This window comes from Chiloscyllium punctatum, chromosome 32 (genome assembly GCF_047496795.1).
Source record: "Chiloscyllium punctatum isolate Juve2018m chromosome 32, sChiPun1.3, whole genome shotgun sequence".
NCBI classification, from domain to species: domain Eukaryota; kingdom Metazoa; phylum Chordata; class Chondrichthyes; order Orectolobiformes; family Hemiscylliidae; genus Chiloscyllium; species Chiloscyllium punctatum.
The window spans coordinates 43,684,119-43,711,457 of NC_092770.1; the positions used below are offsets into that span (position 1 = coordinate 43,684,119).

Sequence of the window (27,339 nt, forward strand, 5' to 3'; positions counted from 1 at the left end):
ACCCATGCATCGTGAATGAATTAAATAGTGATATTTACCAGAATGGTTCCAGGGAAAGTTAGGTTGGAGGAGTTGGGCTTGCTGTCTTTGAAGTAAAGGAGGTAATGGGGAAATGTGAGAGAAGTGTGCTCTCTGCCTACGAGGATTGTGGAAGTGGAAGCGATCAATGATTTCAAAAGAAAATTGCTTCGGCAGTTGAAAAAAATAAACATGCAGGATTACAGGGATTAAGTGGGGAAATGAGACTGACTGGTTTTGTCTGCCAAAGGCCAGTGTGAAACTGGCTGAAAGGCCTTCTGTCTGCTAAATGACTTTGTGACGAATATTCCAAATGAGTACCAGGTAACAGACCTTTTCAGCAAGAGAATCTAACCAACTCCCCATGTCATTTAAAGGCAACAGCATTCATGAAAACCATCCTGGGATTTAACATTGACCAGAAACCTAACAGATAAATGTAGTGGACAAAATCAGACCAGAGATTAGGGATTCTCCTGACTTCTCAAAAGCTTTGGACCATTTACAAGGTCCAATTCAGGAGTGTTATACAACACCTTCCACTTGCATGGACAAGGACAGTTCCAACAACACTCAGGAAGCTCAAGATCATTCAGGAAAAAGCAGACACCTTGACTGGAACTCCATCCACCACTGCACTCGCATGCTGCAGTATGTGTCAGCAACAAGATGTACTAAAGCAACTCGCCAATGGCTCTTACAGAGCACCTTCTAACCCCGTTGCATCTATTGTGTAGAAAGACAAGATCGGCTGATGTTTAGAAACATTACCATCTGCAAGTTTCACTTCTGACTTGGGTGAATAGTATAATTTATTTACTGCTGCTGGATCGAAGTCCTGGAGTTCCCACCAATGCTCTCCAGAAGCATCACCCTCACCATTCATAGAGAGTTCAAGCATCACTACTCCTGTCTTGTCAACATTCTTACATATTTTGGATGAATTTAAAAAAGGAGATCCTGTTCCTTACCACTGCCGTTTTCCCCCCCTCCATACCCATTGCTACACAGTCCAATGCCTGGAATGCTACTTCCCAAACCTATCCAAACACTACCACCACCAGATTTGCATACAAGGTGGGACTAACCCAATGTCGGACATGCATCTTGTAGACCTACTCAGCAGCACAAACCAACATTGTGTACGTTGTTGCAGAATGAAACACACTGATACGTACCATATCGGATCATATTCGTTATAGAATATAAAGAACCAAGAAATCAGATTCTCTATAAGAATTCACTAGAGGATTTCTGAGTAATTCTTAGTTACAGTTTAAGAGATTACCAGACCAAGCTTTTCCGGTATCTCATGCAGGAACGAATTGACAATGTGCCCCTGATGTGGGCTGACTTTTGTCTTTGTTTAAATGCTGGGAAGGTCGTCAGTATCCTGCAAAGAGAAATATAAAAGGAGCACCCTAACTGCACTTTCCCACAGTGCTTATGTTTTCCATTGAGGCTTGCCAGCTGTGTGCACAGTTCTTCAATATTGCTACACAACCCATGTGCGGGAGTTTTATTGCTGCATTCTATGTATCTCTCATCTAGTATACATATAGCACAATAAATGAATTATATTTTGACAAAGTTCACAAGGGGTGACTAGACCAAAGTTGACTCAGATTGACTAGTCCAAGAAAGAAATGGTGAGGCCTTATACTATTCCTAAATGACTGCATCGTGATGGTATTTTGGTAATGATACAAAAGGTGACTCTACTGTCTAAAATGTTCTCCATGTTTGTTTCCAGTGCGATTTAGCAGAAATATTCTGACATGTCAAGAATGCAATGGGGAGTGAGTGGTCAGGACATCCATCAGTGGTCTCACTTTTGGAATTCTCATGAAATATAATTTAAATTAAACCTAATTCTAGTTCCATGTACTTTATTGTGTTTGAAATGTGCATAAAATAGCCCAGTATTAAATCTGAGGTGGCTACTGAGTTTGGGTTGAAATCAAAATTATTACGACATGAGGCAATTGACCCATCATATCTACACTGGCTCTGCCAATCAGCATTTCACTCAGTGCTCTTCTCCTATCTGAGTATTGTTCTTTTAGAATAATTGCATAATTTTCTTTTGATTGTATTAGTGGAACCTGATTTCACCAGATACACACAGACAATGCAGTGCAGATCTTCACCAGTCTGTGTAAAAGGCTTTTTGCTCCATACCTTTTTTGTTTCCTTCTCTGTGTACTTTAAATCAACATCATCTTGTTTTGAACCTTTTATAATTGCAGACAGTTTTTCTGTCCTGACTTCTCATAACTTATGAATATCTCTATCAGATCTTCTTTGAGTCCTCGCCTCCCAAAGAAAGCAGTTTTAACCTTTCCTAATATATCTTCAAAACCAAAGTTCCACGTTCCTGGAATCATGTTGGTAAACCTCCTCTGCACTCTGGCTAACGCATTCACATCCTTCCTAAAGCCTAGAACTGGATGTAATACTCCAGGTAATGTTGCACTGGCTTCATAAGTGAACAATAAATTTTAATTCTTTACCCCTATTAAACAAGCCCAGTTTAATGTTCCAGCAAGACTAGGAGGCCAAAGGGTTAACAACAGGAGCTTTATTAAGGAGTTATTTACATTGCAGACAGCAAGGTTAGACCAAGCTCTTTCCCTCCCAAAATAGCGAATTATGTCATTATTATGTCACATGATCAGACTCTTCAAGTGACAGTCCACCATATGTGTACAAGTTCACAATACTCAGAGTATTGTAGACTCTATTAATTGCAGTCTAAACCTGTCCTGCCATCTTTAATGACTTATGCGCGCACACACATACGTGCCACTACTCCTGCGTCCACTTTAGAGATGCAAAACAGCAGATGTAGCCTCCTGCCTGTCTACTCTTATTGGCAATGTTCATTCTAACAAAATGAATCCCCTCACATTTCTCCATATTGGCCTACACCTTCCATCAACCTGCTCACTCCTTCAACTTATCCATGTCCTGTTGAAGTTCCAAACTATACTCTTCACAATTTACAATCTTCCCAAATTTTGTATCATCCTGACATACTTTGAATACCAACATAAATCTAATGGCCTGTTTCTGTGCTGTAAGTACTGCATAATATTTTGCATGTCTGTTTAAAAAAAAATCACTGGATATAAAGTGGATCCCTCTTAAATTATTCAGGTCGCAATGTTGAAAGAAAAGTGCTTGTTTGCTGGATTCTTATCTAACCAATAACTAGTTTACAACTATGCTCACTGTACCTATGAAAGCAAATGGATGATTATTAGGCCTGAAAGTGTGAGGAAACACTGAAGATTTGGTGGCTTATACAGGGTAGTGTATTGGAAATGTACTCAAAATGATAGCTCTGTATAAACAATGATATTGCATCACAGAATCACAGACCTGTTCCAGCACTGCAGGAGCCATTCAGCCTGTTGTGCCTTTGGCAGCTTCATGTGGGAACAAGTTAATGAGTGCTATTGTCCTGTCTTCTCATGGCCATGTGCATTCTTCAGATATCAAGCCATTTCCCTTTTGAATGTCTTGACAGAATTTTCCTTTTTCATGCACTCCATGAGTGTATTCCAGTTCCTAACCACTTTGCATGGAAAGGATTTTCCACCTGGTGCAATTGCTGCTCTTATCAATTATCCAGGTGACACCAAAATTGGAGGTGTAGTGGAAAGCAAAGAAGGTCACCTCAGAGTACAAACAGGATCTTGACCAGATGGGCCAATGGGCTGAGAAGTGGCAGATGGAGTTTAATTTAGATAAATGAGAAAGCAAATCTAAGCAGGACCTATACACTTAATGGCAAGGTCCTCGGGAGTGTTGCTGAATAAAGAGACCTTGGAGTGCAGGTTCATAGCTCCTTGAAAGTGGAGTCACAGGTTATAGGATAGTGAAGAAGGCGCTTGGTATGCTTCCTTTATTAGTCAGAGTATTGAGTACAGGAGTTGGGAGGTCATGTTGCGGCTGTACAGGACATTGGTTAGGCCACTGTTGGAATATTGCATGTAATTCTGGTCTCCTTCCTATCGGAAAGATGTTATGAAACTTGAAAGGATTCAGTAAAGATTTACAAGGATGTTGCCAGGGTTGGAGGACTTGAGCTAGAGTGAGAGGCTGAACAGGCTGGTGTTGTTTTCCCTGGAGCATCGGAGGCTGAGGGGTGACCTTTATAGAGTTTTACAAAATTATGAGCGGCATGGATAGGGTAAATAGGCAAAGTCTTTTCCCTGGGGTCGGGGAGTCCAGAACTAGAGGGCATAGGTTTAGGGTGAGAGGGGAAAGATATAAAAGAGATCTAAGGGGCAACGTTTTCACGCAGAGGGTGGTACGTGTATGGAATGAGTTGCCAGAGGAAGTGGTGGAGGCTAGTACAATTGCAACATTTAAGAGGCATTTGGATGAGTATATGAATAGGAAGGGTTTGGAGGGATATGGGCCGGGTGCTGGCAGGTGGGACTAGATTGCGTTGGGATATCTGGTCGTCATGGACAAGTTGGACATAAGGGTCTGCTTCCATGCTGTACATTTCTGTGACTGTATGACTCTTATTCTCAATCCTTTCATCAGTGCATTTTTCCTGTCTATTTTGCCCAGACTCCTGATTTTGAATACCTCCGTCAAATCTCTTCTGAAGTTTCTTCAAGGAAGACCTCACAACTTATCCAATCTAGCTAAATGGCTGAAGTTCCTCATTCTTGGGACCATTCATCTGAATTCTTTCTGCACCGACTCCAATATCTCTGCATCTTTCCTACTGAAAGTGGTACACCAGTTGAGGCCAAGATAGTGCTACATATAAGTTTGACAAACCTCTTTGCTTTCATATGCCATCATATTCCTGATGAAGGGCTTATGCCTGAAATGTCGATTCTTCTGCTTCTCAGATGCTGCCTGACCTGCTGTGCTTTTCCAGCACCACACCTTCAACTCTGATCTCCAGTATCCAGTCCCTACTTTCTCCTATGCCAAGTCCTGCCACTTTTAATGTTTTATCTGCATATATATCCAGATCCCTGTGTACACCCTTGGTGTTATGCTGTCTCTCCACATTCTTCCCAAAATGAATCCCTTCACATTTCTCTGCTTTAAGTTTCATCTGTTACCTGCCTGTCTTGTCTGTGTCCTTTTGAAGTTCTACATGATCTTCCTCATGGTACAAGCAATGCATCCAAAGTCTGTATAATTTACAAGGTTTGAGCTTGTGCCCTGGACACCAAGGTTTTTAATGTATATGAAATACCTCATCAGGTTTTCGATGTCCTGTCCTATAAACAACATTTAAAAATTCTAGACACTATTGTCTCAAATTAGCAGCTCACACCACCAGTGTATATAAAATATTACATGGTCAGCATAGAGAGTTAAGATAGCACTCCTAGTGATAGCCTTTGTTGTGGTCTAAAAGTAGGATTAACAAACAAAACCAGAAAGTTCTGAGATTAATACGATTAAAGTCTATCTAAAGATGACCACGTGTAAGACACAGTAACCACTCTATGATATTCTGGATTATAATGCAGATTTTGTTTTAATTTCCAGGGTCAGAACAGCCGGTAAGAACTTTGTCCTCTTTGTTGAGGAGCCATCAAAGTTTGAAACTGAAAATATTGGTAATCTGCACCGGAGTTCCACTAAAAAGAGTTCAACGCAAGTCCTGATTGGTACACAAGCAGTTGACAGCACGGAGGTGAAGTGTCCCTTAAAGCAAGTCAATAACTGCCTTTCAAAGTCAAGTTCAGCTGGTAGTGAGCAGAAAATGTTGAATCCCAAACTTGGCACTGGCAACCCAAGCCTGGATATCAACAGCGTAAAGGAAAATGAACTTTCAATGCAGAAACCATTAAAGAATACTTCCAATGAAAGATACCCTCCCAGTAAAATGAGCATCATTATTAGGAATCCAAGTATCAAGCAAAAGATTTCGGAATGGGAGGGGAAGAAGGAGCTAGTGATTTCAGCAGATAAAGAAAAATTAGAAAGTAAAGAAGCAAAAACACTTGATAAATTGGAACTGGTGAAAGGTGTTGAAGGGAATGTCATTAAAAAAACAGAATGTAAACACTCAAAAGTTTGGAATTTAGATAGCAAAGATGCTGGGAAAGAGAATGAATACAAAGTAGATGATGGAAAGGCTAGGTCCTTGGAGACTGAAAGTAGGTTATCTGGGTGCAGACAGAATGAGATGATAAAGTCTGACCTGACACAGCAAATTGGCAGAAAGGTAAAAGAGGTGACCTGTACAAAACTTGCTACAACGCAGCCCTTGAAAAGGGACCGAACAACTGTGTTGAGTCACATCAAGAAGTTGGAAGAAAAGGCCAAGGAAGATTCAGCATCAAGCCAACTCAAGCTGCCAGGTGATTACTACACCCCTCAGAGACTTCAGGAGGCACTGGCAGCCCAGGGTCCAACAACATCCAAGGAGAAAAAGGATGGCAGCTGCAGTTCTGAGCTCAAGCGCAAGCACATCCAATCCAATTCAGATTCTGAGGCAAGTGAGCTGAGCTTTGGCACTGTGGACAAGGTGAAGGTTTCCTGGGCAAGCTGTAAAATTAGAAACGTGGAAAATATCTACTCAGAACCTGGAACTCTGGAACAGGAGCTTTCAGTGAATCCTGTGCCCAAACCTCGGCGAACTTTTGAATATGGGACAGAAAAAGTGGCTGGCCTGCATTCGCTAAGGAAGAGCACCCGGCAATTGCCAGACTTACCAACCATCCCCCCACCTTTGCCATTGTCACCTCCCCCAACAATCAGTACAGGAGCACTAAACGGGAAACCAAAAATAAACAGTAAGGATATCCGGTAAGTAGACATCTTGTGCTGTCAGAAAGGTTAGTCATGGTGGTATAATGGAAGTCATGGGTTGGAAATCTGCAATGTGCATGTACTGAAATGTGAGGATCTAAAAGAAAAAGTGAGTAAACTAGAATAATAAAGTAAACCAGTGCAGCTCCTGCAGATAGTTCTGTATCATGGCAAGTTACAATTCCTGCTTGAATTCCTCTACTACTGAACAACTGATTTCAGTTGGTCTGTTACAATATGCTAGTGGGAGGCTAGATACTTTCCCATAAAGTGTAAAATGAAAAATCATTCCAAAAATGGCTGCCCTTTGTGGATCTACAGGATTCTGATCTTCAGCCAACTTTGATCGCGATCTGAGACTATGTGTTAAATGGGAAGGTTCAATCAAGAGAAGAGAGAAATATAAAAGGAGTTTCATTCTCAAACGTAAAACTTGATGCTACCTCACATTTCCCTCTGCAACTCTGGTTCAATTGTACCCTGAACTCATTGAACAAAAGTGACCTTTGTCTACTATTTTAAAATTGAATTTAGACAATCTCTAGGTAGTTTTTAATGACCTCACGTTATATTTCAAGACTAATTTGCTAACATTTAGAACTGAGGGGTATTTATACAAAATGCTGAATAAGGCTGTTCACTTTCACTATCTTGGGGAGTCAGGGATGAGCACCAAATGCTGGCCTTGACACTGACCCTCCCATCCCATGAAAGAATATTTTTAAATGTTGCTGTATTTATTTCAAAATGCTACAGGATGGTTAGTGTGGGAAATGATTGATTGCATCTATACAATGAGTGAAACATTGAGTTGGGTCTGAGCCACATTGTTGACTAGAGAAAAGTGAGTTTTATTTTGTCTCAAACCCATTATAAACTGACCTGACAATACAGCAATCCATAGGACCACACAAGACATGAGGTCCATCACAGAGGAGACTATTCATTCCATTGAACCTATATTGGATCTTTGGCAAAGTCATCCATCCAGCCATAACAATCTCTGTTTCACCATAGTCACCCTTCATTCTTCCTTCGTTTCCTTTTGAAAGTTACCATAGAAACTGCTTTCATCACTCTCTCATGCAGTGCTTTCCAATTAATAGTAACATGTTGTGTAAAACAAAAAATTCTTCGTCATTTTTTTGTCACTTTTGAAATTGTCCTCTGATTACTAATGCTACTGCCACTAGAAACATTTCCTCTTTAGTTACTTTATCAAAATCCTTAATGATTTTGAACACCTCTCTCCTCCTCTGCTGAAGAGAACAGCTGTAATGTCTCCAACTAGTACCTGTTGCCCTATATCATTGCAGTAAATTTACTTTGCAATGTATGACTTTGACATCCTTCAAAAGCATGTGCTCAGAATTGACTACAACACTCTAGCTGAGGCCTACGTAATGTTTCATAATGTTGCATAACTTACCTGCTTTTCTTCGTACTTTGGGGAGTAATACATTAACCCCAAAATGTGAATCAAAACTGTCATCTGTTTTCATTGACACAGTCGGAAATCCTTTGAGTTTGAAGATGTAAAAGATTTTCAGAAGCTGAAATCTCCCAATTTCTGCAGAAATGGGCAAGTGGATTGGTATGCTCAATCAAAGTTAGCACTAAACTACACTGCATCCGAAGAAAACATCTATGAGGATATCCTTGGTAAGACTTGGGAACTGGGAACTAACTCATCTGATATTCAGTTTGTCAACCTGATTTCTAACATAATCCACGATAATATATTGAATTGATATCTGGAAAAATCAGCCCAGAATTCTGAGAGAAGAGACCGTATTAGACCTGATATCATAATAACCCAGAATTGGTGGAGTAGGTCAGAGTCCAAATGCCCTTTCGAGTTTACAATTAAATTTATGAAGACTTTAATGCACTACAGGTATTGATTTCAGGTATTTTTGAAAATTAATTTTTAAATTTGAATTTGAGCACCTGTTTTACCTTCAGATACACTTTTAAAATGCAGTGGAGTCTCAAGCTTGCATGTGTGATTGGCACACAAAATGAGCCCATATCACATTGAATCGGGTCTTTTCTCATCATCCATCACTTTTTTTTTTGCGAACTGTAGGTTGTTTAACATTGCCCATTAAGGATCACTTCAAACATCTCTGATATTATAATCAGTCAACTTTAAACCAGTCTGAATGCTGTCATTTCTAGTGATGTTTAAAGGAATCATGAACTTCTCCCAGATACTAGATTGTTTGTTTAGAATGTTCCTGTGCTGTTTTTGAGCTTTTTGGGAGTTTTAGGTTACTGGAGTTAACAGAAATCATTTGTGAGATTAATTTGGTGACATAAGATCAAGGAACATTTTAGATTGATTTCAGTGTATTTAACAATTTTTTTTACTGCCATTTTAGTCAGAAATGTCAGATGAGAAGAAGCAGCCTAGAATCAAGGGATCTGCAGCTTCAGAGAGAGACGAGGGAATCTCACAGGAGGCCATATCCCACATAGGTATACAGGCCCAGAGCTCTTAGCTGCAGTTCATTAAAGAGCAGTGCATGGGAAAGTGGTGGCAAGACTATCACCTGCAATATGAACAGCAGTCCAGCACATGGTCATGTGCACCCTTTTCTGTGGCTACCGCAGTCATTGTGAACCTCATGTTTATCTTTCTCATCGTTCCTGGCTGCAGTAGGTGAGATCTGTAATGTTAAACACTGATGAACACATCGATGCTACAAGAGAAAAGGCTGTTGATTGTTTGGTAGGTTGACTCTGGCGATGCAATTGCTGTGGAAGAAGTATAATTTGTTGTTGAGAATGTGGTGCTGGAAAAGTACAGCAGGTCAGGCAGCATCCGAGGAGCAGGAGAATCGACGTTTCGGACATAAGCCCTTCATCAGGAATCCCAAAATGTCGATTCTCCTGCTCCTCGGATGCTGCCTGACCTGCTGTGCTTTTCCAGCACCCCACACTCAACTCTGACCTCCCGCATCTGCAGCCCTCACTTTCTCCTAGTGTAATTTGTTGTGATGATTTGAAATTTGGCATTCTTGTGTTTATCCTGATGGCGCAACATGAAAGACTTTGGCAACTTTGTAGCAATATTCAAGATTTAATTTGCTGCATCAAAGAATATGGAGGCAAGAATGGTTTGGTCATTCAGCTATTTAACTAAATTAAAGGTTATTTCATGTTAATAAAGCTTTGGTGGAATCATCAGTTCAAGGATGGGGAGGACTGGATGATGTGAAGGTGTTCGTTATTATAAAAGAATAAAGGACAGGTTTCAGAACTCCGGTGATTCCCAGAGTTAATGATTTAATATCTAACTGTGGCACTGATAAAATGACTTGAGTAAACTAGATCACTATGCAGATTTCTTTTGGAGAGAGTTAGCTGTTAGCTATGGTAGCTTCTTTTCTGGCATGACATACTTTTGTCAAAAGCATTGGAGATGATATATTGTATTGAAGAACAGAGTTCCAGTGATGTACCTTGCATTGGCAACATGATCATCAATGGAAGAGCAATATTAAAAACCACCTTGGCAATCATTTTGAAAATTTGTTTTAAAAAAATCAGTTTCAAAGTTAGAAATAATTTGCAAGTTAACAACAGCAGCCAGAACTAAGGTGATAGTTTGAAGGGAAAGGAGCATCAAGTTTCTGAAGGAGTTCTGAGAATGCTAAAAGACTAACATACTGGTATTATTTCTATTGATATCACAGATGTTCCTAAGGAAAACCCTTATGAAGATATAGAGTTGTCTGACAGGCACTTGTTGGGAAAACAGTGTGTCCAAGTTCACCCTTCATCAGCTGGATCCACCCCTAAACCAGGGTCTCCATCAGAAATTAGGCCAGAGACTCCTACAAAGGTAATGGGGCCTATTTTTATAATTATACACCTCTGGAGCAGGTGGGACTTGAACCCAGGCCCCTCTGTTCAGGGGTAGGGAATTACTATTGCATCACAAGAGGGCCTCACAAAGGTAATGGGAATGAGGCAAGTTTTTATCTTTACCACCTGGGCAGTAATCTGCCAAATCAGAACCTGTCCAATTGTAGTTCTATTAATTCCTACATAGTTGACTTGATAGATATTGGCTTTTGCAGACTGATGGGTGTAGCCAACTATTCCCGTGTATTCTGCCAAACTATTGTGTTAATACTGAGCACTTCAATCAGCAGACCAAAGGAAATCAGATGCAAATTGACCAATAAAATTAATCCAGATTAATCTCAAATTCTCAAGAATTTGAATTTTGATCTTTAGCATTTTTTGAAATCCATTACTTTATAACTAAAGCTGGAGCCTTTTGGGACTAGTCTGGAGGGTTTGTCATTAGAGTTACATATTCATTTTTTAAAATTCTGATACATTAAGAGGATTGGGAATATGGAGGATTGGGAAATCTATTTTACAGATTTAGAACTACCTGAACATCATTACTTCAATTCCTTTTGGGCAGGTGTTAACGCAAGTAGTCCAATAGTGGAAACTTTAGTTCTAAGCATCATGTATTTATGCTGTAGTACCAGTAAATGATATTCATTAGTCAGTCAGATTCATTGTGACAGCTAACTTGGAGATCCATCATCTCTTCAGCTTCCAGTGAAGACTCCCTCCCTTTTTCGACACTCATCAGACAGAAGAAGTTTCAAATTGCTGGATCTGAGAAAAATGAATAAAGATGGAATAAGCTCACCACCAAAAGCCAGCCCACCATCTACTCCCAGCAGTCCAGATGATTCATTGAGCCTGGCAGGAGACTCTCAAGTATTAAAGAGAAGAAAAAAAATTCCTAAGGTATCTGTCTACCTACAGGGCATTCTTGTAAATTAATTTAAGTGGCAGTGTTAATAATTGTCTGAATTTGCCTGTGGCAGTCAATGAGAAAAACAAAGAAACTGATTGCAGTTGACTCAGTGAAATTTGGGATAGTCTAGCCATCCTTGACATGAATGATTGTACTATCTTCCAAAAATGCCCACCACTGCCTCTGTGCAACAAGATGAATTGAACCTAAATGAAATATCCTTTAAACTCCTTGAATACAGATTATTGCATATCAATTGCCAATGTTAATCCCTTAACCTGAGATCACCACTAATTCCTCACTGTTTGCCTAATGCAGGTGGTATTGAAAATTAATGCAATCTATGAAGCTAGGAGGGGGAGGAAAAAAGTGAAGAGAATCACTCAATCTTCAGAAACCAGCACAGGAAGAGGTACTGTTTTTGTGTGATTGGTATTAAACTATTGCACAGCTCATTGTTACCAAACAGCATTTATTGTTCACAATAGATCTAACAGTAGGCCAATGTTGTGCCCACAAAAATAATGATGACATTGAAATGTATTTTGTTATCTTTCTGATTATAGGGCACATTACAAATCATTAACTGCTTCCCTGTTTGATTTATAAACTAAACCACTCCATTTGGCTCAAATGTTTTAATTAGTCTGACTTTCGAATTATTGGAGTAGCACTCAAGATTATAGCATCTGATCCATACAATAAAGGGTGCTTATAACTCCCAAATACTACAAAAAGTTAACAAGTCAGAGAGACATTAAGATAAACTCCTGATCAGTAGGAATGTAGGATCACACTGACCCTCCGAAGAGTAACCCACCCAGATCCATTTCCCTCTGACTAATGCACCTAACACTATGGGCAATTTAGCATGGCCAATTCACCTAACCTGCACATCTTTGGACTGTGGGAGGAAACCGGAGCACCCAGAGGAAATGCATGCAGACACTGGGAGAATGTGCAGACTCCACACAGACAGTTGCCCTAGGCTGGAATCGAACCTGGGACCCTGGTGCTGTATGGCATCATGCTAACCACTGAGCCACTGTGCTGCCCCTACTGTATATTTACTGTACATTTGAAATTTATGATGAACCTGCTGTGTTGCCTTAGTTTGTAACTAACATTGTATCAAAAGACCCTCCTTAACGTGACTTCTTATGTCAATTCAGTTACAGATGAAAATAGTGAAACTGATAGTGAGACTGAAGAAAAACTTAAAGGTAAGTGTTACAACATGGAGTAAACCTCTCTGCTATCTTAAACCAGCAACACAGAAAAGATTCACCCTCATGCTGTAATCTGTTAAAACTCAAGAGGCAAAAAACTATCCCAAAGGTAAATATTTAAAGTAAAAAATAACTACTTTATTCTTTAAGTCTAACCGAGAATATTAAAACTAACAAATATTAGCAACTCCTTTCTCTTAAACCTATCTTTTACCTCCCACTCTACAATACTAGTCCGATTTTAACAAAATCTCAATTAAGATTTACAAAAAAAAACATGTTTAAAAACCAGTCAGCTTTGCCAAGTTTCCTCTCTAGATTCTCTCCAGATTGGTTTCGATGTTATGTGGCACAGACTCTCCACAGACAGGTACCTCTCCGAGAGCTGTTGAGCTAGCAGCCTACATGTGTTGGTCTTTTGACAGTTCTCTCTCAACTGTTCAAAAATGTCCAGTTTTATACCCCAAAATATTGGATCATTTCATTAGTTTTAATATTATTAAAATACTAAATTCAAACTTGTTGGAGTTTGGTATCTTGGGGTATAATTTTAACTGATTGGCCGAATTTGAATTTGTTTTTTGTCTCATGGCAGCTCAGCTACTGCTAGCTGTTTTGACCAAATGTTAGATTGTTACCTTGTTCAGAACACTTTGTGCTGTCAGGCAGGCCTTGTTAGCTTTTCAACTCTTTTAATTTCCCCTGCAATTTTCACAGATTTTCTGGCAGTCACTGCATTAGCTCACTAACTGGTATCAACTTATTGTACAAATGGTAGCTGCCTCCTTGTGGTCTCAAATAATTGAGGGAGTGCTAGAGCACCAGAATACCCAGGTAAACATGGTAAACCTGGACTCAACTGACTGCCTGAAGGACCCCTGGGGTACATTGAAAATTCAAAGATCAATAACCTTCTTCAATTACAACCTTTGCCAGCTGCGTAGGCTCAACAAACAGCATTTTGCATTTACATAACTCCTTCAATGTAGGAAAATATTCCAAGGTGCTTCATGTGTGTATAATCAAAAAAATGTCAAGTCAAAGATGGAGATATTAGGAGGGCTGGCTGAAATTGTAGTCCAAGAAGTTTGAAGTATGGTCATAAGAAAAGAGACAGAGGTGGAAGTAGTGTCATTTAAGGAGGCAATTTCTGACCATGGGGCTAGATAGCTGAGGTCAAAAATCAAACAACACCAGGTTATAGTCCAACAGGTTTATTTGAAATCACAAGCTTTAAAAGCTTTAAAAGTCCAAATCTAGCATCTCCTAAACTGCTGTGCTTTTCCAGCACCACTCTAATCTAGACTCTGGTTTCCAGCATCTGCAGTCATTGTTTTTACCTAGTTGATTTTAACCCTACTCCTCTCTCTACAAGAATCTCAGGGAGTCCCTCTCCCACTGCAACTCCCAGGTCATTTCCTCTGCCCTGAAAATCTTCAACCATGTCCTGCCAAACTTCCAGCTCAGCACTGTCCCCATAACTTGTCCTACCTGCCTATCTTCTTTTCCACCTATCCACTCCACCCTCCCCCCAACTCCCCAACCTATCACCTTCATCCCCTCTCCCACTCACCCATTGTACTCTATGCTACTTTCTCCCCACCCCCACCCTCCTCTCACTTATCTCTCCACCCTTCAGGCTCTCTGCCTGTGTTCCTGATGAAGGGCTTTTGCTCGAAACGTCAATTTTACTGCTCCCCAGATGCTGCCTGAACTGCTGTGCTTTTCCAGCACCACTCTAATCTAGACCATCTGCACATCATCACTGGGTAGCTGAGATATAGCTGCCAAAAATAAGGCAGAGAATTGGCTACTTCAGAGGCCAGAGATGATTTTAAATTTGTAATTTGAAATTCTTACAAATATACACAATTCATTTACAAGATAAGATCAGCTGGCTCATCAAACTGTTCTGTGCTGTCGTGTTATTGTGTGCAGTTTTGGTCGCCATACTATAGGAAGGATGTGGAGGCATTGGAACGAGTGCAGAGAAGGTTTACCAGGATGTTGCCTGGCATGGTAGGAAGATCGTATGAGGAAAGGCTGAGGCACTTGGGACTTTTCTCATTGGAGAAAAGAAGGTTTAGGGGAGATTTGATAGAGGTGTACAAGATGATTAGGGGTTTAGATAGGGTTGACAGTGAGAACCTTTTTCCGCGTATGGAGTCAGCTGTTACTAGGGGACACAGCTTTAAATTAAGGGGTGGTAGGTATAGGACAGATGTTAGGGGTAGATTCTTTACTCAGCGAGTCGTGAGTTCATGGAATGCCCTGCCAGTAGCAGTGGTGGACTCTCCCTCTTTATGGTCATTTAAGCGGGCATTGGACAAGCATATGGAGGTTATTGGGCTAGTGTAGGTTAGGTAGGCTTCGGTCGGTGCAACATATAGGGCCGAAGGGCCTGTACTGCGCTGTATTTTTCTATGTTCTATGTTCTATGTTATGAGTAAGCATCACAACACTATGCTCCCACCCACCCACCAGCCACTATATAATCTATGTTTCATATTCCGTCATCTTACTTCTACCAATATTCTACTGGCTTTTTCTATAACCTTGTGGAACTGATTGTGAACCTTTAGAAACTTGTGCATGACAACATTTAGGTCCATTTCCCTGTTTATAGACCTGAGTTTGGAGTTTTGCCTCAGGGTAGATCAATGTTCACCTAGTTGGAAGTCAGAACACCTGACCGGTTAGCATAATCCCTTCCTGGAGGTGAAGAGGTGAGAGTTCATAATGAAGTTAGAATTTTAAAAGAACAAAGAGCACTACAGCATGAGAACAGGCCCTTCGGCCCACCAAGCCTGTGCTGTAAAGTTAATGGTCTGCTCTGCGCTCTGGATGTGAGTCAGTAAACTTTAGCTGCACAGCTTCTAGTCAGTTTGAGGATACATTGGTATAGGAAAATCTTATGAGTTTAATAAATTCAAGTGATAATAAAGTATGGCCAAGTTGAGTGACCTAACGCAGTCAAGCACTTTCACCTTTGAATAATGGTATGTGCGGTGAAATCAAATCCACAGCTAAACTGAGCCTGCCCTTCACCACCTGGTAGGTTTTGATGATACCATCCTGTTTAAGGTTTGAGTCAGTTGGTCTAGTTTGGCCAAGGTAAATCACTTCCTGGTCTAACAAGAGGAAACTTTTGTTTTGGGCTAAAGTATTTTAATAGTAATTAGAATAGTTTAGGCATAGATACAGAGTTTATGATGAGAACCTATATACGTGAGGACCTCGTCTTACTCCTCTGAGATCCTAAACTGTTCTCTCACCAAGTCCATGTGACATCATCATAGCAGGTCATGCTTATGGTATTCCTCAGTATTAACTCTTTCAGACCCTTTCAGACCAATCTATAACACGTGGGTTACATCCATGAATAAATGCTGCAGTTGACTTTGAACAAGATACTAAAGTACTGTATTCTAAATAAATGCTCAAATTCACCTCAGTTACTGAGATTATGAAATGATAGATCATCAAATACAATGAAATTAATTTCCACTTTCTCCCCATCCATAGCTCACAGCCAGCGCCTTGTGTTGGTCAAGTCCATGCTGAAACAAAAGGGTCGCTATCGGACTTTAGAGAGAGATCTCATCGAATTTCAGGAGTGGCAATTATTTGAGTTCTTTGTGGTGGTTGCTCTCCACATGAAGAAGGGAAGTAGTCTGTATATTCCTGAGGTTACCCAACAGTTCCCTCTAAAGGTAAGAAAATGTTTTGATTTAGAGAAGGAAGAGACCTTATGTCCACTCTGCTCCAATGCTCTGGGATGTGGAAGTTTACAGCTTTTTAAAATAATTGCTGGAGTTTCTCTTGTAATGACATCTAGTTGGGGAAGCATCATCACTGACTCAACATTCACAAATTAAACAGAAAAGAACATTTCAGGAAGTTTAATTTGTTTCAAGTGCCCCTCTTAACACACAACCATACAGCAGACATCTGTCATTTCAAACTTTCCTTCTGATTTATTGAAGCAATCGCTTCCCTGAATAGCTGTGTTTATTTTGAACAGTCACTGTAGCTCGAACTTCAGTCTGGGATTTGAGCTTAAACCACCTCACACAACAGAACTTTTGGGAATGCTGTTTACTTTGCGAGCACCATTTTATCCCAGAGTCAAGCATCTGTAGTCTGGCTACCAGACTGATGAGTAATTTTGGAGTCCATTAAAGACCTAAATGGCTGATCTGTGTTTATGACATAATTGGAGTGAATTCTGAAGCAAGGAAATCCAAAATATTATGACTAGCTATTTTATAAAACAGTAAATATTTTTTATCACATACCTTCAGCATGGATGCTAGTATCATTTTAAAAGGCATATTACCTGGAGAATTAAATACTATCCTACTGTTGGAAAATTGAAGATTTGGCTAGGTTTTCTGCAATGAAGTTATTGATCTCCCTTCTGATGATTCAATACTGATGTGATACTGATGTGTTTCCCAGAGGCAATGTAATATTCCCTAGTGTCAGGAAGATTTGGGATATTTTATAGTGAGAGATGAATAATGAGGCATGATGTAGAATGAGAAGGCTGATGAGTATCACATATACATGTTTGTAATTATATGTATTTGAAATATGCAAATCTCTGTGTGCATCATTGTGTATGGAATGAAGAATGTGAATATAGTCTGGTGTGTAATATGATCTTTTTCCCTCTGGTTCAGCTGGATAAACCATTCAAGTTCATGCGAGAAACGGAAGATCAGTTAAAAGTTATCCCACAGTTTTGTTTCCCTGATGCCAAAGACTGGGTTCCTGTTTCTGAATTTGCTAGGTATGCATGTTAATGGGCTAGATTCAATATAACCTCTTAACCACTGGATGAGGGAAATGGGTTGGTGTGGTCGGGAAATTGAGACCAATATCTCGTAAAGGGCGTGTGTTCATCTATTCTATTTAATGAAATGCTTCATATGTTAATTTTTACAAAGTTTTCTTTAGCTGTTCCTTTTTCACCATTAAAATCAATTAAACAATGCTTAGTATGAAATAGCATTATAAACAGTCAAATAATATGGTGTTGGTTGAAGAATAAATGTTTGGGAGGGCAACAAGAGGACTCCCCTGTACCTTCCTAGCCAGTGGCATGTGATCTTCTGAATTCAAGGACTTGGTTCAGCATCTTACCTGAAAGATATGGCCCCTGATGGTGCAGCACATCCTGCAGTATCAAGTGTCAGCCTGGATGATCTGCTGATCTCTCACAGGAACTCTTGAACCTATGACCTTCTGACTGTCTAAGGTAGAAGTGCTACTGCTGAATCACTGCTAACTTAGGACTTAAGTATAGCCTACTAATTGATGTGGTTTTAAATGAGTAATACAATGATGCAATGAAAGTGTCTCATGGTTGTTATGTACTGGTACAGTGTGTATTAAGTGAGACATCTTACCTGATTTCTCTATTGGAAATGAAGCCTTGGTTCTTCTATTTCTGTCTGGATGCTATTTTTGTTCGAGTCAAGAAGTGTGGTGCTGGAAAAGCACAGCTAGTCAGCAGCATCTGAGGAGCAGGAGAGTTGATGTTTCGAGCATAAGCTCTTCATCAGGAATATGGGGGTCATGCAAGGGGGGCTGAGAGATAAATGGGAGGGGTGGTGGGGCTCAGGAAGGTAGCTAAAAATGTGATTGGTAGATGAAGGTGGGGGGTGATGGTGATAGGTCGGAGCAGAGGCTGGAACGGATATGTTGGACTCTATTAAAATCCTAGTGCTCCTTCACACCAGTTCCAACATTTGTTGTAAAGCACTCTGCTCATTTTCACTTTGAGTTCTGCTTGTGTGTTTAATAGGGATACTGCTTCCAATAGTACTGAGTATTCTAACCAATATTCCTTGTTTTCCATGATAACAGTGAGACCTTTTCTTTTGTCTTGACTGGAGAAGATGGAAGCAGACGATTTGGTTATTGCCGGCGCCTATTGGTAGGACTGCCTTTAAAACCTTCACTTAAAATTTAACTGATATTTAAATTCCATTTGTTTCTGATGACAATAAGACACTGTTATAACTTGTTAAAGGGTTCATTTTCTAATCTTCCTTGTAGCCCACTGGAAAGGGAAAACGTTTGCCTGAGGTTTACTGTATTGTCAGCCGACTGGGCTGCTTCAACCTCTTTTCCAAGGTATGAATATTCATCAGTAACATTACCATGCCCCATATATTAGTAAACTGTGTCAACGTCTTGCCCATTCCTTTGGTTTTTGATTTTAGTGCCTGGATGTTATGTTCTTCCGTCATCCAACCTTAATGCAAAAATACTGTTTCATTAGAATTCTTTGTGAAAGTGTTTGTGGTACGTTTCCTCATACTTCACTCATACTATTAAAATACTTAAGGAATTCTAAGTACTTACCTCATCATCAATCCAAGAATATTTTTTCCAGGTTGCCTAAAAACCCATTTACTGAGCTATGCTTTGAGACCTTTATTTAAGGTGAAGTGGACACAACAAGTCCATCTTGAATGTGTGTCCACTTCATGACACTGCAGACAATAATAAAGCCTATGTGTTCATTATGATTGTGTGTCAGACACCTTCTCTGCCTGTCCTTCATGTATTTGGTACTGATTTGAGCAGGAAGGATATGACATTGTAGGAACTCCAATGTTCACTCCAACTAACAGTCAGTGGCTATTGTGATTCAATCCAACTATCCATTGCTGAGTGCAGCTCTGACGACGTTACCATTTTTGACTGGATAGTTAATCTAATTAGTAACACTTATAGAGTCATAGAGATGTACAGCACAGAAACAGACCCTTTGGTCCAACTCGTCCATGCGGACTAGATATCCCAACCCAATTTAGTCCCACTGCTGGCACCCGGCACATATCCCTCCAAATCCTTCCTATTCAAATCCCCATCCAGATGCCTTTTAAATGTTGCAATTGTACCAGCCTCCACCACTTCCTCTGGCAGCTCATCCCATCCACGTACCACCCTCTGCGTGAAAAAGTTGCCCTTTAGGTCTCTCTTATATCTTTCCCCTCTCACCCTAAACCTATGCCTCTAGTTTTGGACTCCCCCAGAAGAGACTTTGTCTATTTATCCTGTCCATGCCCCTCATGATTTTATAAACCTCTATAAGGTCATCCCTCAGCTTCCGACGCTCCAGGGAAAACAGCCCCAGCCTGTTCAGCCTCTCCCTGTAGCTCAGATCCTCCAACCCTCTCAACATCCTTACAAATCTTTTCTGAACCCTTTCAAGTTTCACAACATCCTTCCAATAGGAAGGAGACCAGAATTGCATGCAATATTCCAACAGTGGCCTAACCAATGTCCTGTACAACCACAACATGACCTCCCAGCTCCTGTACTCAATACTCTGACCAATAAAGGAAATCATACCAAATGCCTTCTTCACTATCCTATCTACCTGCGACTCCACTTTCAAGGAGCTATCAACCTGCACTCCAAGGTCTCTTTGCTCAGCAACAGTCTCTAGGACTCCACCATTAAGTGTATAAGTCCTGCTCTGATTTGCTTTTCTAAAATGCAGCACCTCGCATTTATCCAAATTAAACTCCATCTGCCACTTCTCAGCCCATTGGCCCATCTGATCAAGATCCTGTTGTAATCTGAGGTAACCTTCTTCACTGTCCACTACACCTCCAATTTTGGTGTCATCTGCAAATTTACTAACTATACCTCTTATGCTTATATCTAAATCATTTATATATAAAGGATGAAAAGTAGAGGACCCAGCACTGATCCTTGTGGCACTGGTCACAGGCCTCCAATCTGAAAAACAACCCTCCACCACCACCCTCTGTCTTCTACCTTTGAGCCAGTTCTGTATCCAAATGGCTAATTCTCCCTGTATTCCATGAGATCTAACCTTGCTAACCAGTCTACCATGAAAACCTTGTCGAACGTCTCACTGAAGTCCATATAGATCAGTCCACCACTCTGCCCTCATCGATCATCTTTGTTAATTCTTCAAAAAGCTCAGTCAAGTTTGTGAGACATGATCTCCCACGCACAAAGCCATGTTGACTATCCCTAATCAGTCCTTGCCTTTCCAAATACATGTACATCCTGTTCCTCAGGATTCCCTCCAACAACCTGCCCACCACCGAGGTCAGGCTCACTGGTCTATAGTTCCCTGGCTTGTCTTTACCGCCCTTCTTAAACAGTGGCACCACATTAGCCAACCTCCAGTCTTCTGGCACCTCGATGTTACCAGACTATCGATGATACAAATATCTCAGCAAGAGGCCCAGCAATCACTTCTCTTGCTTCCCACAGAGTTCTCGGATACACCTGAAGAGGTCCTGGGGATTTATCCACTTTTATGTGTTTCAAGACATCCAGCACTTCCTCCTCTGTAATCTGTACATTTTTCAAGATGTCACCATCTACTTCCCTACAGTCTATATCTTCCATGTCCTTTTCCACAGTAAACACGGATGTAAAATACACGTTTAGTATCTCCTCCATCTCTTGTGGCTCCACATGTTCAATTCATCTATCACTAGTGATGCAAATTAAGTTGTGATTTCTTTCATCCAGCTCAATCCCCTCCTCCTCCTTTGCCATACAATGTCAAATCAGCATTTGTATACATTGTAAACTATTTAATGCGTTGTGTTGTAATTATTTATTCTTTTACAGCTGTCTTGCATATCTCAGACTAACGCTGTCTGTTATTTGAGTAGTGTGTTTATCGAGATTATTCTCTTCAGAAAATATTAGAGCAGGAGTATTAGCTACCCTGATCATGGAGATCCTGGCTTTTAGGGCAATAAATGTAACAAGTGCTACAACTATGGAATGTTTGACACAGAGTGGTGTTGCTTTTCATTCTTCCTAATTGTCCTGATGAAGGGTCAAGCCCGAAACGTCAACACTCTCGCTCCTCAGATGCTGCCTGACCTGCTGTGCTTTTACCAGTGCCACACTTTATTGACTCTGAATTCTCTAGCATCTGCAGCCCTCACTATCTCCTCCTTCCTAATTTATGCCCATATCTGTTCAGCATAAGTGGTTTAATTTTTCTTCAGTGAGCAGAAAGCTAATGTATTTCTGATACTTGCTGCTGTACTACAGATCCTGGATGAGGTGGAGAAGCGACGAGTGATTTCCCCGGCCCTTGTTCAGCCATTCATGAGGAGCATTATGGAAGCTCCATTCCCTGCTCCAGGGCGAACCATCACTGTTAGAAACTTCCTTCCAGGATCAGGGAATGAGGTAAAGGAAAATCTCCAATCTTTTTTCAATCTTGATGGGTGTATATTACTCTTTGAGTTTATAAAATTTACATAAGAATGGGTGAAAGTAGGATGAGTGAAGTGGGACATGAGCAGAAATGGAAACTAGTAGATTGGAGTTTTATTATTTGGCATTTCAATTGTTTAATTAAAAATGTAGAATCATGCAAGAAATGTTTCCTACATTTCTTCATTGCATACCTAAGAAAGTTTACATCTTTTCCTTAAATTTTAAATCCATTAAAAGCAGATATTGAAATCAAATGTTTTAGAATCCCCATTCTTACCCTGCTGAGATCATCCATCCTCTGGATCTGACAAACAAGTACCTCAGGCAACCCATTAGTCTATGACCAACTGATCAGTCTCATGAGGCCGGGACTTTTCTCTCACCAAACAGCACCTCAATAATAGAGGCCCAACAAGCCCACCCAGACCCATTTTCCCTCTGATTAATGCACCTAACATTATGGGCAATTTAGCATCTGACCTGCACATCTTTGGACTATGGGAGAAAACGGGAGCACCCGGAGGAAACCTACACAAACACAGGGAGAACGTGCAAACTCCACACAGACAGTTACCCAAGGTTGGAATCGAACCCGGATCCCTGGTGCTGAGAGGCAGCAGTGATAACCACTGTGCCGCCTCATATGGCACTTATTTTGAGACGACTTGAATATGAAAGCAGGAATGTACTTCTGAGGCTCTATAAGGCTCTGGTCAGACCACATTTGAAATATTGTGTGGGTCCCATATCTCAAGGAGGATGTGAGGCCCTGAAGTGTGTTCAGAGGAGATTCATGAGAATGGTCCCAGAAATGGAAAGCTTAACATATGAGGAGCTTTTGAGGACTCTGGGTCTATACTCAATGGAATTTAGAAGGATCAGGGGGATTTAATTCAAACTTACAGAATACTGAGTGGCCTGGACAGAGTTGACATTGGGAAGATGTTTCCATTGCTAGGAGAGACTGAAACCCGAGGGCACAGCCTTAGAGTAAAGAACAGAGATAAGGAGAAATTTCTTCAGCCAGAGGGTGGTGAGTCTGTGGAATTCATTGCCGCAGATGGTTGTGGAGGCCAAGTCATTGAGTGTATTTAAAGCTGAGATTGTTAGGTTCTTGATTGTCAAGGGGATCAAGAGTTACAGCAGAAAGTGGGTGAATAGGGTTGAGAAATTTATCAGCTGAATGGGCTGACTAGCCTAACTTTTGCTCCTATGTCTTAAGGTCTATCTTCTCATTATAGTGCACTCAAAACAATTGAGACTCATCTGTTGTCTTGATAAGAGACTCTATACTGTTTCTACATATTCTCTACAGGAATCACACTCAGCCGACGCAATTAAAGTTTTTGAGGACTGAGTAGTTTTAAGATTTTGTTTTGTATGTAACACATGACCCAGAGGTGTCATAGAGTCTACAGCACGGAAACAAACCCTCCAATCCAACCAGTTCATTCCGAACGTAATCACAAACTAAGCTAGTCCCATCTGCCTGCTCCTGGCCCATATCTCTCCAAACCTTTCCTATTCATGTACCTATCCAAAAGACTTTTTAACATTGTAACTGTACCTACCAGTTCCTCAGCAAGTTCATTCCACACGAGAACCACCCTCTGTGTAAAAAAAAAAATTGCCCCCCCATGTCTTTTTCAAATCTCTCTCTTCTCACTTTAAAAATGTGCCCTGTAGTCTTTGTAATCTCCCATTCTCAGGAAGAATACCAGCATACCAAGCCTTTCTTTATAACTCAAACCTTCCAAACCCAGCAATATCCCGGTAAATTTCTTCTGAACCCTCTTCAGCTTGATAATATCCGTCCTATGACTGGGTGACCAGAACTGGACACAGTATTCCAGAAGAGGCTTCACCAATGTCCTGTACAACCTCAACATGACTTCCCAACTCCTATACTCAAAGGACTGAGCAATGAAGGCAAGTGTGCCAAAAGCCTTTTTAACCAGCCTGTCTATATGTACCCAAACCCCTCAGAGACTCTGTTTAATAACCAAGGCCCCACCGTTAATTGTATAAGCCCCACTCTTGTTTGTTGTACTAAAATGCAATATCTTGCATTTATCCAGATTGAACTCCATCTGCCATTTTTCGACCCATTGATCCATTTGATCAAGATCCTTTTGTAATCTTAGAAAACCTTCTTCACTGTTTACTATCATGTTGACATGTTCTGTATCTAAAGAAGCATGCAGTGGAGTGAATGAATAACCCAGTAATACTACTTCGTTGTTTACATCCATTGACATGACATTTTTAATTGTTATCACACCTTGCGTAAAGATGTTGCCAAAGTGCAAAACTACTTTCAGAAACTGTTTAAAGTTGTTTGAACTTTGCAGATATTATCATAGTGACATTGGCTAACAATCCTAGAATCACAGAAATTATAGTACAGAAGGAGGCCGTTCAACTCTCACTGTCTGGATGTAGGTTTGCTCGTTGAGCTGGAAGGTTCATTTTCAGACGTTTCGTCACCATACTAGGTAACATCGTCAGTGAGCATCCAGACGAAGCACTGCTGATGATTCCTACTTTTTATATGTTTGGGTTTCCATGGGTTGGTGATGACAAATGAATCTTCCAACTCCGTGATCAAACCTACATCCAGAACCTCAACCTGAGCTACAATCTTCTCAAAGCTTGCTCACATTGTCTGCGTCAGTTGAGAAAAATCAATCCAACCTAAATCTAGTTTTGAGGCTGAACCCATGATAATTGCACTACTTCAAGTTCAAGTTCAGATTTTATTTTAAGTGTAATGGTTCTAAGCCTTGCCCACTCTTTCAAGCAGTGAATTCAAGGCCCCAGACACCTCTAGCTAGCAAATGTCCCAGCTTTCATCGAATGCTATTATATCTTTATTATTCACCTCTCTGCTGAGAGAAATAGGCTTTTTATACTGTGTCGGTCTGGGTTCTTGATAATTCTGTATAACTCAATCCGATTCCCCCCACAGCTTACCCTGTTCCGAAGAAAACAATTCCAATTTGCCCTTACTCCTTATTTCTACAACATCTTTGGATCCCCTCTGATGTGATCAAATCCTTTCTTCAATGATTTGATCAAGTCTGTACAAAGTGCTCTAATTATGCCTTAATGATTTTGTTAATATCGTTCTCGCATAGCTCCCTTTCTTATATTCTGTGACTTGTTACATACCATATAAAACAGATTTGTTCTGATTTGAACCAAGGTTATTCCTAGCTGTTACATCAAAACAACCTGGCAAAAATGATTAGTTAGTGGTATCTTTGTTTCTCATTCAGTGATTTGGCAACTCTCCTTTTCTGCAGGTAATCCAGCTCTGCAGGCCCCTGGACTCGCGTCTGGAGCATGTAGACTTTGACTGTCTCTTTTTGTCACTGACTGTTCGCCAGCTGACTAAAGTTTTTGCTTCTCTTCTGCTAGAAAGGAGGGTGATTTTCACAGCAGACAAACTCAGGTAAAAGCTAATAGTCATTGTTGTTACAATCAAATATAGTAGGGTAAAGAAACAGATAATTGGAGATTCTGTACCAGTTAACAGCAGCTGTTTCATCATCTAATGACATTTTAAAAATAAACCCAAATCCTATCTGCTGCTCATTAAATACACTTCTGATGTATACTATCTGATATACAAGGGGCAATAGTATATTAGTCATTGCCTGTGTATATAGTAACTGTAGGAATTCAAGCAGACTTTAATGAGGCCTGGTAGTGCTGCTATTCTGAGGAACAACCTTTTGCATTAATACTGCACCACAAGTATTGGACATTATTACTGCATGTGCAGCACCAATCTTGTTGCTCCAATTGCTTAACAGTTAGAAGGGAAGGTCCCCCCCACTTTTAATTTCTGTGGAAACCATCTGCATGTCTTATGGAGTGCTGGGCAAGACCTGGAGGGACTAGGTGTGTTTCCCTCGTCTGCTTCGTGAAATGCAACTGGAAAAGGGAAAGAAGGCTAGATTGGGTTGTTAAGGAGCAAAGTTTACATGACAAAGGGTTTTGTTACTTTTGTGTTCCTAGTTTATTGGTAGATATTACCAAATATGACAGAAGTGGAACATCATCCAGATCTAACGTTGATAATTGCCTGTTGACACCCCAGTGTCTGATTCCTTGTAAGCTTCTCTCCCTGAACTCAAATGCTTTTTCGCCAGTAATGAAGTAGGAACTGTAGATTTTATATGGATTCATTTCCAATTGTAGTTGGTTACATTCTTGCAAAAAGAGAGACAAAGGGGCCAAAGTATCTTCCGTAACCCATGAGATGCAATAAAATCCAAGTGTCTGCATGGAACCTGTAATGGGAGTGCCAAGCAGTTACATTGCATGTAATAGCAAAGAGTGAGTGAATGAAGGCATACTTGCAAGCTCCGAATGTAAAAGACTTGGCACTATCAAAACATTTTAACAAATTGAGAGATAGACAGAGTTGCAGGTAGCAGGAAGTTGCCATCATTTATTTGTTGCTCCAAAATCATCATGATATTTATCCTGAATGATAACAGTTTGCATGGTCCAATCCATTCTTAGAAGATGAAGCTGTTGCCTCTTGATTTAGTAATATCACAAACACTTTGTGGTTTTGAACGATGGCAATATTACAATTGGCACTATCTTGATAACCTCCCCTCACTTACTCACTACTCCCCTTCTTGATGTCCTCAACCAATCACTGCCAAGCAGTCTTTTGTGAAAATTCTTTAACATTTTTGACTGGGTCATTGTCTTGTAATTGACTGGCAGCCATTGAGTAGTCTCTAATGACCACTATGTTCTGTGTCTCGCTATCCGAGTGAATTTGATCAACTTGGTTGGAAATCAATGGGTTAGAAGTCTCTCATGATTTATTTTCCAAGAATTCAAGGAATATTGGTTAATTTAATAGGCTTGAAGGTCACCTTCTGTGAGCTATGCAAATTGGCTATGAATGTTTAGAGACAGCATTGCATCCAGAAACTCCAACAATCTATGTCCCAATGTCAAAGTGGAATATAATGCAGCAAAGGTGAGATTTTTAAAAGAATGTTTATTTGGATCTCAGCCAATTTGCTTCCCCTAAGTGCCAAGAAGAATGAAGGGCCTGCAGCAGGTTGTTTGGAAATGTTTTGTTTTTCTATAGTTTCCATCCAGCAGATTCTTTGGACACAGTTTTTCCAAAATTTGGCAGTGTGTCAATTTCAGGGGGTTTCATGGAGGATTCTTCCTCTGAGCTCTAGCCAGTTTTCCTGTGCAACGTTATGGCGCTAACCTCAT

At 40.4% G+C, this 27,339-nt stretch overlaps 1 protein-coding gene across 5 annotated transcripts in view; it reads left to right on the forward strand.

Annotated features, from left to right (window-relative positions):
* Positions 1-27,339, forward strand: part of LOC140458118 (DENN domain-containing protein 2A) — a 144,056-nt gene that overhangs the window by 84,037 nt on the left and 32,680 nt on the right. For all 5 annotated transcript variants that reach the window (XM_072552212.1, XM_072552213.1, XM_072552211.1 and 2 more), the window contains 12 exons: positions 5,551-6,816; positions 8,330-8,481; positions 10,521-10,669; positions 11,401-11,601; positions 11,930-12,023; positions 12,784-12,834; positions 16,366-16,553; positions 17,526-17,635; positions 18,715-18,784; positions 18,907-18,984; positions 21,913-22,053; positions 25,389-25,537. In XM_072552212.1, coding sequence (XP_072408313.1) covers positions 5,551-6,816; positions 8,330-8,481; positions 10,521-10,669; positions 11,401-11,601; positions 11,930-12,023; positions 12,784-12,834; positions 16,366-16,553; positions 17,526-17,635; positions 18,715-18,784; positions 18,907-18,984; positions 21,913-22,053; positions 25,389-25,537 — 2,649 coding nt within the window. The remainder of the gene's footprint in view (positions 1-5,550; positions 6,817-8,329; positions 8,482-10,520; positions 10,670-11,400; positions 11,602-11,929; positions 12,024-12,783; positions 12,835-16,365; positions 16,554-17,525; positions 17,636-18,714; positions 18,785-18,906; positions 18,985-21,912; positions 22,054-25,388; positions 25,538-27,339) is intronic.